Source organism: Pagrus pagrus, assembly GCF_965226575.1.
Source record: "Pagrus pagrus genome assembly, chromosome: 16".
Lineage (NCBI taxonomy): Eukaryota > Metazoa > Chordata > Actinopteri > Spariformes > Sparidae > Pagrus > Pagrus pagrus.
Window position 1 is genome coordinate 14,295,981 of NC_140200.1, and position 11,312 is coordinate 14,307,292.

The window sequence follows — 11,312 nt, forward strand, 5'->3', positions numbered from 1 at the left end:
CATGGGATACAAAATGTCTCCTAAGACTGTCGGCTGATGCTAATTTACTAGAGATAATTGCGAATAAATATATATATTTTTACCAATTTCCAGCGGTTGTTGTGTCCGTTTCTCTCTATATATGTGATATATTAACCGCAGCCTGCTGGCGCAATGGTGAGTAAAGAACCTCTTCTTTCACCAGCGTTAGATTATTTATTAGCCTAAAACGCATTTAGCTTTAGCTTAGTAAACGTAGCCCAGGTAACGTTAAGCACTAAGCTACATAAAGGACAATCAACGTAAGAGTCTTTAACCAGAGGTGTCTTTATTGTAGACATTTGGTTACCTGTTGTAAATGGTCAGGCGTAACTTGTGTGATGTGTAACGCCATCTTCCTGGAGCTCAGATCTCATTTCTAAAAAAATCATGTCCTGTCACACACACACACACCAAATATGTTTGTCAACATTTCTTATGTTTCCAGTCAACGAGAGCGGAGTGCAGAGTTTCCAGCTCCACCTCCAGATCAGATGAAAGGAGGAGATCAAGGAGCAGAGGCAAGACTGCTTATGTAGAAGACACATGAAACTCACCATCATATCCAAAACTTGACTCGTATATAGACACTTCCACTGTTTTACTGTTGTTTTCTCATTTTGGGAGGAAAGTTGTGTGCATGTAATGTTGTTTTAGACTAAACAGAAAATAAACTAACCACATGCAAACTTTAAACGCTGGAAGAGCTAAAACAATTTGTCTTATTTATTCATAAACTTCAGTTACTGCAAAATCTTGCAAATATGTACGTGATGCTGCAAAACTGTTGAGTCATCGTGTTAATGCATAGAGGTTCCTCACCCATACACATTTCTGTTTATTTTATATTAATTGCATTGTGGCCTGTTCGTTACTTTAAAAGAGAAAATTATACAATCTTTAGAATATCAGTAAAATAGCCCTTGGTGTGATAACTACAGTTTGATCATTGAACTTTTACTCATCTTGGAAAAATAAATACATTTGGGGGGAAAAAATGTTGATACTTTTGCAAACTCAAGAATAATGTCATTGGTATTGATATTATTTGCTGCTATAAACAAAAAATATCCATCATATTTATGTTTTTCTTTCGTGTAAGTGATATCTTTTCTTTTTTTTTCAAAATATCACACTCTTACATGGTTTTAAAGTTGATATTTATATTTTTATTTAGGAGAACCATGGGAGAATAGTTGGGACTTGGGTTACAACTAATGACATCCATAATATCATCAGTGCATCAGGTCACTGTGGTTGTTCATTCCCACAGTTTGTAGCTATTTTGTTTTCCTCATGGCTGGTGCTCATTTCTTGCTTCTTGCTTTCACTGGAATTATTAAAAAAGGTTTATATTTGTGTCTCTGTCTTCTGTTTGTTCAGGACGAGAAAAAGGGAAACGGAAACGCAGCCGTAGTAGATCTTCCTCGTCTTCCTCTTCCAGTTCATCTTCCTCATCCTCATCGTCTTCATCCTCATCGTCTTCTTCTTCGTCGGGTTCATCACACTCATCTAGCCGCAGTTCGAGTAGCTCTAGCAGTAGCGGTAAGTGTGTCTTTAAAGTCTGAGCACATCTGAGAACCTTTGGTGGCTAAACTTTTTTTGTGGTCACTTTCTCCTAAAATATCATTTTTACAGACTTCTTCAGTGCTGAATTTTATCAATCTCATATGCTTTTAATTAATGTTTCCTACAAATTGCTTTTTAAATCCACATTTTATGTCTATGGATATTGGTACTGTTGTGAAAATAAAAGGATTCGTTGTGCTGTTTTTTTGTTGTTGTCGTTGTTTTTCAGACTCTCGGAGTAAATCCAGAAAGCAGTCTAAGAAAAGGAAAAAGGAGAAACAACACAAAAAAGTAATCTAGTGCATTTTATTTCATGTATTTACAAAAAATATTTTATAAGTAACTCACTTGAAACTAAGTCAAACTTTTTTTTGCAGAAAGGAAAGAAAGAGAAGCGACATAAACGTAAAAAAGACAAGAAAGCTAAAGGAGAGGAAAATGCGGGACCTGTACAGATATCCAAGGTAACTTCCCATTAAGATTGCATTAAACAGAAATTCATTTTCTTACCTGTGTGACCATAAATACATACATCAAAAACATATTTTGTTTGTTATTGTACATAGTTATTGATAGTTGATGTTGATGAATCATATTTAAATGAATGAATTTTCATATTCTTGAACGTACATTGTTTTTCTTTTAGTACTTGAAGGACCGGAAAAAGGGCAAGTACAGTATGATTTCAGGGAAGAAGATAAAGATGAAAGTAAAGAAGTCAAAGAAAGACAAACAGGTAATCTCACCTTTTTGCTGTTAAGTAAGAACTCAGCAGCATTTTCATAGTTTGACAACTGATTATTTGAGTTTGCCTTTGTTGTTACAGCGGGATAAAAATCGAGCAGAACTTCTTGAGTTCTTGAACTCTACCCTGTGATGCCTCTGTGTATGCCAGTAGCGGTTCTCAGGCCTGGACATGTCAGCAGAACTCAGGACACAACAACTCAGCTTTCCAAGAAAAAATAATGAAGGGTTTTCTGAGAAAGAGATGATGAATGCCACTTACATCGACACACAGGGGCGGCACCAAGCCAGAGCGAAGGAGCTGTGTCTCATGCAGTGAAGTGGTGAAAATATAGCATCTCACATTACCACCCAGGTGGCTAATTCTTCAGCGTAGTCTGATAGTTTTTTGTTATATGAGATGTGTTTATGTTGCGCAGTGTCGTTCAGAATTTTATCTATGGCCACCTAGATCAGTTAAAGGTGAAAATTGTAGTTAGACAGCATCAGTCTGATCATGAACTGCCAGCGGCTGGCATCTCAACGCGTGTTCACCCCTTTTTTTATTCCAGGGATTCTACTCGTCATAACCAGGCAAAATTACCCACAGTGCAACTCAGCTGCAGACAGTTTTGCTTGAGATTCCAGTGTGTTATGCTAATGTACGCTAATAGCGGCTAATGTTAGCCACAAGCTGAGATGAGAAGCGAACAGCAGAGGTCTGCTAAGATCACTTCTTTCTATTTTCACACCCCCAGAGTTGTTATCATTTTCAAAAATGTAGTCTTCGGCCCCAGGTGACATGGACTTGATGACACTTGGTGACATTTTTCTGCTGGTTGTGTCAATCGTTCATGCCAACTTTACTACATGTTGGTCTGGCCCGTGCATTTATTGTTCTGTAGATAACTGACCATCGTGTCTCCACAGTTAATGTTGGCGATGAGAACCACAGTGTCATCATAGTTTTTAATGTGTACATTTTGTTTAAAATGATGAGAATCAATTCTGCGTTGTTTGTTGATTTCTGTATTTCTTACTCATAACATTCATTACCCCAAACTCTGTCATGGATATTTTTTCAGCACCAGTCCTGTTATTAAATTGAAATATAATATACAATCACTGTTAGTTCCCCTATATCAATCCTGTTGAAAGCTTTATATGGATGATGGAGTAACGTATTGTGTACTGTTGAAATTTGCTGTGTGACAAACAAACGAAGCAACAAACGGCAATAAACTGCTGGGAAGATTTTACTTTGAAATGTTTAATTCCAGAAGGTCTGGTAACATTTGTTTGCGCCTCTTTCTTTTAATACACCATCTTGCAAATGAATAACAGACGGAAAGCTTTCAGTTTGCTGACCTTGGAAGATGAATTATTGTGCTGAGTCCTTGTGTGCTGCTGGGAGAAAACAAAGAGCAGTCTGTGAGGGGAGAGCGTGACTCACCCTCTAGATGACGTTACGTTAGTATCAACTATTACAGATCATTTGTTTTAAGACTACATGAGTAACATGTATACATAAATCTCATGCGAAACATTCTGTCTCTGCACCTCAACAGCCATTTTGTGTCATGTGACTTGGCAACACAAGCATTTTTCATTTGTTCCTGCAACTTTTAGAAAGCCATTAAATGACATAAACATCCCTACCAGGCTACAGCAAATAGCCCTTATGGCTCAGATGCCAATGCCTACAAAATATAAGACACATCACTGCAAATTGCAATAATCTCACGCAGGGTTGAAACTGTTTCAATCCCCAACAAAAGATGCTGTCAAGTTAAAAAAGATCTGAGGAAAAACACCTGGCTTTGCCCCTGCAGGTGTTAAGATAAAGCAGCGGATGCCTTGAATGCTGATTGGTCTCATACAGAAAAGAGTGGAAGGATGATAAGACTCATCCTGCCGCCTCTGGTGCAAGGTGGACACACTGCAGCAAAGGGTCCCGGAGTTCAGCATCTGAAGCGTCCCACCATCACTGTCCCATGAACGCCTGACATCAGACAACCTTACTGCTGCTGGTTCCTTTGTATCTGAAGTCAGGCATGCTCCACACCCTCTGCACCCTCTCCTCCCCCTCCATCCCTCTCTCCACATCCTCTGACACCGTTTTGAGGTCGCTCAAACCCGCCCCGTCAGCCGCAGCAGAGGTCAGGCCCACTGTGCTTCCGAACGGGTTGATCTTGATGCGGGACCTGAAGTTCACGAGTGACATGCTCATGGCACGCTTGTTGTTCCACTGGCGGGCGAGCCGCTGAGCCTCCTGCTCCTCCTTCAGCTGATCCAGAGTCTCCAGGAGGATGGAGCGAAACAGGCCGGGCACCTCCTGCACCTCGGGCTCATTGGCCTGCATGGCCTCCCTGAACCTGTGCAGAACAAAAGACAAAACACCGGCCGTTATATTCTGATGTACACTTTATACCTACTATTACTTATTTTAAATCACTTTTAAACTTTTAGACTATTCACACATCACTGTGTATTTTACTGTTGTGTTTTTCCATTTGTTGTAAATAATTTTGTTAGCCATATAAATTAACTGATACAGAGGGTCATGGCGTAGATATCAATATATTTACAATATCTCTTATTTCTATCAATATATGTACCCATGCAGATGAGTTGAAGAGAGGGCCTCATTTTGTGTATTTCTACCCAAGGTTTTATTCTGGCCTTTGAGCAAAAACCACACCAACATAATGGCGAGTGTTATAAAAGGCAACATGGATCACAGTCATCAGCCCCCTCCCCACCTGTGTGACCAGCACACTCCAGCTAACCCCCCAATTACTCCTCCTCCTGCTAACAACAGGAGCCAAGGCCTTAATAAGCCCTTAAATAGTCCTCTATTTGAGAGCATGCTTTCCAGTAAGTGCATCCAGTTAGCTGATGATTGGCCTACTTTCCCTCAAACACGATAGCTCTGAACAGAAATCATGTTCATTGCTGGAGTGGTATTTATTAAATGTTATATGTGTAGCTATCTAAACCTTTTGTAACCGTCACTGTGATCGTTAGTAAAAGGCTGTAATGTGAAAAAGTAATATCTCTTCATTTAAACGTGGGAAAAGGTTTCATTAAAAGGCACAATTCATCATTCAGTTGTACATGGAAATGCAGCCCGACTGTCAAAATCCGAAATACAGGAGTAAGCTGTAATTCTCAACTTTATAGATTATTTAACCTTTAGTAGAGGATTTACTTAATCAGAGTTATTGATTCAGCATGAAAGCTCTTTCTTTAACTTCAAAACAGTCACTCAACTCACTCGAGGTCCTTTTTTAGCTTTTCCTGGACCTTTCAAATGCATGTCCTCTGTTAAAAGTACATTTCCTCTCCTCAGGAATTGATTTTGAGTCTACGTTCATCTTTTTACTCACATTTTAAATTCAACACATCTGTAAAGGCCAAGTAGGTATTTCTTTAAAATGTACTACCAAATGCTGCACTACTTTATATTCACATATAGAAATGCTTGATTTTAAAGGTGTAATTTGTAGGAAATGGCCAGAATTCGAAGTTCGCTCAGAATCTAAAGGGGGAAGAAAAAACGAATTAAATGTGTTTTACGATTAGTTAAGCTCGACTTAGTTTGTCAGAAGAGAGAAACTTTGAGTTCAGATGGTTTCCGTTTGTATTTTTCTATTTAATGAGGAAAATGACTGTAAACATATTTCCTTTTTTGACATTTTGTGAGTGTAATGATGCATATTTGTTGCTTTCACAAGTGAAATTAGGAGACAGAATGGGCCGAGGCTAGCTGGTTAGCAGGCTCTCTTCAGTAGACATCTCTACAACACAGTAGATAAACAACTTTGACACCAATGCTGTTGTTTCTTCACTCTCTGTTATTAAGGTTAGTTCATCTTTTGAATGTTTTGAATATCTGACAAAAATTGCCCCTTGAAGAAATCAGCTTTTTGTGATTTTCAGCTTATTCTACATACTGAAAATATGTCAGAGCAGCAGAAACATCAGTAGCTTAGTTTAAATAACTATCATCACAAAAACTATCAACAGAAAGTGAAGAAATAACAGGGTTGCCATTACGTCAGAGATGTCTATGTATTGTGTTGCAGGGATATCCACTGAAGTTAGCATGCTAACCAGCTATCCAGGCCTGCCCTGCGTCTTAATGGAAAAAAGTATCGGATCAACTGTCCTTGTGATTCCATGAAAATCTGTTCACGTGATCTGACGACCGAGAGACAAACATTAAGCGTGGCAGAGACAGGGAGAGGCTTCGTCAGGGGCATTGATCAGCTGCCAACCAGCACATGGCTCTGTAATTCTTTGGTGTCACTGTCCTTTAATCTGCAGCAGAGGTGTCCTGAGCTTGTTTGGGCATCTGTTTGGGCCTCAGGTGTCTTGTTAGAGTTTGACAGTTTTTTGGGAGGCAGTTTGAGCGGCGTTAATGTGAGGAAGCAGTGGGGTGCTAATTGAAAGTAGAAGTCACACACACACAGGCACCGACATTTTTGTGTGGCTTTAATTAGCTGGAGACAAGAGGCCTCAGTTGACAGATTGGCTGTGAAGTGTAATTAACGCTTTCTCTGAAATTGAAGTACATCTGGGCGCCAGCCTGTCGTTTCTCTTTACACACCATCCACCTCAACAAAGTGACTCTTGGTCTACCTGTGGTCCACATGAAGTGAAAATAAAAAATGGGGGAAGTGGGATTTTATGAAAATGCTTTCATTTCATTTTGAAAAACTTAATCTGCTCTAAAATATTCAAATGAAATATGCAAAACCTCTCCTCTCTCTTGCCAGAGAGAGAGAGGAGAACCATTATATTACAGACTGCACCCCGGGGAGGCCATCCCATGTATCTATGAACTCCCCAAGATACACAAGGAAGGAGCACCACTCAGACCGGTGTCCCCAGTAGTGGCCAACCTCTACATGGAAGAAGTTGAGAGCAGAGCCTTGATTACCTTCACAGGAACTGCTCCTAGCCACAACATCAAGTTCACAAGGGACGATGTCAGAGGAGACAGTCTGCCTTTCTTGTGCTCTGCAGTGCACATTGAAGACAGAAGCCTCAACACCAAGGTGTACAGAAAACCTACACATACAGATCAATACTTGATGTTCGGCGCTCATCACCCACTGGAGCACAAGCTGGGGGTCATCAGAACCCTAAACCATCGGGCTGAGACGGTGCCCACTAAGTCCAGGGGAAGGAGAAGGAACAGAGGCACATAAAGGGAGCACTTAAAACCTGTGACTACCCAAAATGGACCTTTGTCAAAACCTCAAAAGATCCAGAGCAGACAGAGAGGAGGAGATCAGAAATCGTCATTCACTATGTCACGGGAATATCTGAGACACTCAGGAGGATCTTCAATAAACATCATATCCCAGTTCACTTTAAACCTACCAGCACTCTGAGGCAGAAACTTGTCCATCCAAAGGACAAAACACCAGGCATAAACAGAGTAATGTAGTTTCTGCTGTTCAATGCAGCTAGGACCGCACAGATTTGTACACTGGGGAGACAAAACAACCTCTCCATAAACGAATGGCACGACACAGGAGGACCAACTCCTCAGGTCAAGACTCTGCTGTCCACTAACATCTTAAAGGGAAAAATCATTCCTTTGAGGACAACAATGTGAACATCTTGGCCGGAGAAGACAGATGGTTTGAAAGAGGAGTAAAGGAATCCATCTATGTCGAACTGGAAGGACCATTTCAAAGATTTAACCTCAGTAACTCTCTGACTGCGTGCTTCAGTTCCTGTAATATTGCTGTAGCTACATGATGAGTTTTCCTGTCTCCTTACTTGAGTATGACCAGGCCGCAGCAGGGCGGCGGCACCTTGGAGCAGAGGTCCTCCAGGCCGAGCTTCTCCCCAGTGCTGACGCTGAAGGAGGAGCGAGGCGTGCTGGCCAGCCAGCTGTAGTCCACTCCAGTCTTGAGGCGTCTGTACTCGCTCTCCCTCTCTCTATGCAGCCTCTCTGCCTCCTTCAGCTGCCAGCTGAACTCCACCATCAGTGTGTCGGTCACCACGTCTGCCGGGTCCCTCTGGGGGCTCCGGTGATACGGCTCATTCCAGTTGAACCAGGAGGCCATGGCCTTGTTCTTCTTCACAGCCCCCTGCGGAGGGAGAGATTTGTACAGGTGGTCAGCACACTGACATTACTTCAGATGTTTGCTCAGTTAATTGATTTCAAATTCAAAGTGGATTTTTCAAGGTTATGTGTGACTGGAGAATAAAAGGAGAGTGCACACTGCCTGCAGATTAGATTTGCTTGCTTTTATTCGAAGTATGAAAGACTTCATGATGAGACGTCTTTGAGAGGTTTGATGGTGATAGAAGTATCTACTTTGCAGAGAAATGTGAGAGAACTAAAACAAAACAGAGAGTTATATAGAACATTTAATTGAGTGTCTCGTTCAGTCGATTTAGTGTTTTTCAAGGCAATTTGAAAATTCAGCGTTTGTGGAGACCTTACATCTGCTTTAGTTTGACATCATGTGTGACACCACATCCACTGCACGCTGTTTTCACATCTCGACATAATCCTAAAAGAGAGCGTTCCCCCCTCATTGTCCTCATCCACTGGCTCTTTGTTCAGCAGGTGTCATATCCGCTCCCACAGATGCTGTATTCGATCAAGCTCCATTCAACAGTCGGGCTTTTGTTGTTTTGTTGTGATAAAAGAACAAAAACCTACAGAAGAGACTACTGAAGGTCGTGTGAGTCATTATTTTGAAGTAAAAGGACCACCTGAGCCACACGAGGTCCTTTTGTTTTTGCAAGCCTGTGATTATAAGATTGAAATAACTGATGAATTAGTCGATGGAAGATAAATGATATAGGAACAATTTTGATATTCAAAGAATCGGTAAAGTAATTTTTCATGTACAACATGCTGAACACGCTCTTGATCCAGCTTCTTAAACGTTAGTCTTTGCTGCTTTTCTCTGTCTTTTGGGATAGTAACTGAATTTCATCTGAAAATGTACTCGATAAGTTGATCCTGCAGCTATTTTCAGAATCGGTTCAATAATGTTGGATGCAAAAAAACTATGAAAATACAGCAGTCATTGCTCTGTGCCTGGATTGTCTTTGGAATCAACTTTATCTCACATTTTCCCTGACACAGTTTCTGCCTACACTGTGTTAAATAGAGCAACCAGTCATTTTTTTCTGTAAACTGAATATCTTGGTGTGATACTGTTGTAGGAACAAAACAAAACATTTTAAGACGCCACTTTGGGCTCAGGAAAGTTGCACTGGGCATTTTTTTGTACTATTTGTTAGGCAATTTATCAAAAAGTAATCATCAGATTAGCCCGGGTTCGATAAAAAAAGCACTTGAAAGAAGAACGAGCATCTTGAGCCTTAGAAATTGTGATGGGAATTTTTCATTTCAATCAATTAATGAATTATTTATATTTTAGATACAGAAAATAATCATTAGTTGCTTACTTTGTGTATTTCTTAGCAGTAGTACACACACTTGTTGTGCTGCACCTGTACACATTTTGTCGGTAGCTCTTCGATTAGACGGCTGTTTACTTTCAAATCTGTCCTCTTTTAATCTTGTTGTAATCTGTCCAGGTTACGAGGTCACCTCCAGCCCACAGCAGCTGTGCACGCTTTATACAACTCTACATGTGCTGTAGTGAGGCAGCCCTGCACTAACCTGTGGACTAACCCTTCAAAATGGAGTCAAACACATCCAGCCAACAGTCTCCCGTCACAGTGCCTCCGCATGTTAGACTGCACTATTAGTCCATGTTTTTTAATATTGTTTTAATGCATATTCTTTTACAGAAGAGAAACATGTGCAGGGTAATAAATAAACAGGACTACCGCAGCTGATGATTAGTGTCTTGTTTAGTCTGACACACAATCCAAAACCCCAAATATTCAATTGACTATAAAGCAAAGCCAAGAAAAGTGTAACATTTTCACATTTGAGAACAAATAATAATCATATCTGGAGTATTTTTGCTATAAAAACTGAAATGATTATCTGAATATCTGCTGATAAATTTCCTGCAGATTGACTGAAGATAAGTGAGCTGAAATTGACTTATTTCCCCAGGACATTTCCGGCTTAATTGAACACTTATGTCTTTCTTTACCCAGTAAAATCCCTGCTGTTCAGGGACGCTTGTGTTGCTGGCTATACTTCTGACGGATACAAACAGAGCCGCTGAATATGCTGAATTATTGCTGGTCACAATCATTTGGTCCAGGGATTGATAATGAACAGTTTTGAAACAGAATAATTTTCTTACCTCTTCTTCTTCTTCTTCTTCTTCTTCTTCTTCTTCTTCTTCTTCTTCCTTTTAAGTTTTTCTTGGACTCCACAAGAATCAAAATTACTGCAAGGCAGAAAATCCTCAGAAATCAGAAATGTGTATCTACAGAGAGAAGACTGTCTGAATGAAAAGCAGAGAGAGAAGAGAAATGGATTCTCTCTCTCTGCTCTCCCGTCCTCTCACACAGTCCCACAGTATTATCTCCACCTCTCTCTCTCTCTCTCGTCTCTCCCCTCCTCCCTCCCAGGAGCCTCTCTGGCCTGCCTTTACTTGTTGCGGGAGGTTGGGGGCACCATCTCCAACGGGAGCCATTGGATCACGGCCCCTGATGAAGTGCTTATGTAGCTTTTTACGATTGGCCGTTGCCATAGTTGCATGCTCCTAAGCCTATTTGTCCACAATAAGCTCCATCAGCTGAAAGGGAGCTAGAGAGCGATGAAGAGGCAGATAAAGAGGACACAGTGGGTTGAGCGGCGAGATGGAAAGGGACATCAAGGGATGTAGCTTTGAGGACAGGGTTAGTGGGGTGTGGGCTCACCGTGCAGCAGGCGACAGGCAGCTTAGTTAAATGGCGAGTGGCTGCAACATCTGCAAGAGGTCAGCTGGTGTAAATTGACTTCCCACAGATAATGAGTCTCACCGGCCCACAGCAGTCATGCATGAATTACAGGAAGGGTGGAAATGTGCTAATTGCAGGAGGAAATGTTGATG

At 40.9% G+C, this 11,312-nt stretch overlaps 2 protein-coding genes across 2 annotated transcripts; one reads left to right on the forward strand and one right to left on the reverse strand.

Annotated features, from left to right (window-relative positions):
* Nucleotides 1–14: 14 nt before the first annotated feature.
* Nucleotides 15–3,569, forward strand: LOC311271995 (uncharacterized protein). The gene is made up of 7 exons (XM_084378041.1): nt 15–156; nt 467–539; nt 1,402–1,563; nt 1,817–1,878; nt 1,965–2,051; nt 2,234–2,323; nt 2,414–3,569. Exons 1-7 carry the CDS (start codon nt 154–156, stop codon nt 2,462–2,464), a joined length of 528 nt encoding a protein of 175 aa, XP_084234167.1. The 5' UTR covers nt 15–153; the 3' UTR covers nt 2,465–3,569.
* Nucleotides 3,138–10,917, reverse strand: rd3 (retinal degeneration 3, GUCY2D regulator). Its single transcript, XM_084378040.1, has 3 exons — nt 10,578–10,917; nt 8,107–8,420; nt 3,138–4,685 (listed from the first exon to the last, which is right to left on the reverse strand). Exons 2-3 carry the CDS (start codon nt 8,394–8,396, stop codon nt 4,319–4,321), a joined length of 657 nt encoding a protein of 218 aa, XP_084234166.1. The 5' UTR covers nt 8,397–8,420; nt 10,578–10,917; the 3' UTR covers nt 3,138–4,318.
* Between the last annotated feature and the right edge of the window lie 395 nt (nt 10,918–11,312).

What these genes read in the sequence shown, in the direction of transcription:
- LOC311271995 (XM_084378041.1), top strand. An exon ending in GAGTAGCTCTAGCAGTAGCG is followed by an intron (nt 1,564 to 1,816) that starts GTAAGTGTGTCT and finishes GTTGTTTTTCAG; the next exon opens with ACTCTCGGAGTAAATCCAGA. An exon ending in AGTCAAAGAAAGACAAACAG is followed by an intron (nt 2,324 to 2,413) that starts GTAATCTCACCT and finishes TTGTTGTTACAG; the next exon opens with CGGGATAAAAATCGAGCAGA.
- rd3 (XM_084378040.1), bottom strand. Translation starts at nt 8,396, where the DNA reads ATGGCCTCCTGGTTCAACTGGAATGAGCCGTATCACCGGAGCCCCCAG. An exon ending in TGCGGCCTGGTCATACTCAA is followed by an intron (nt 4,686 to 8,106) that starts GTAAGGAGACAG and finishes TGTTCTGCACAG; the next exon opens with GTTCAGGGAGGCCATGCAGG.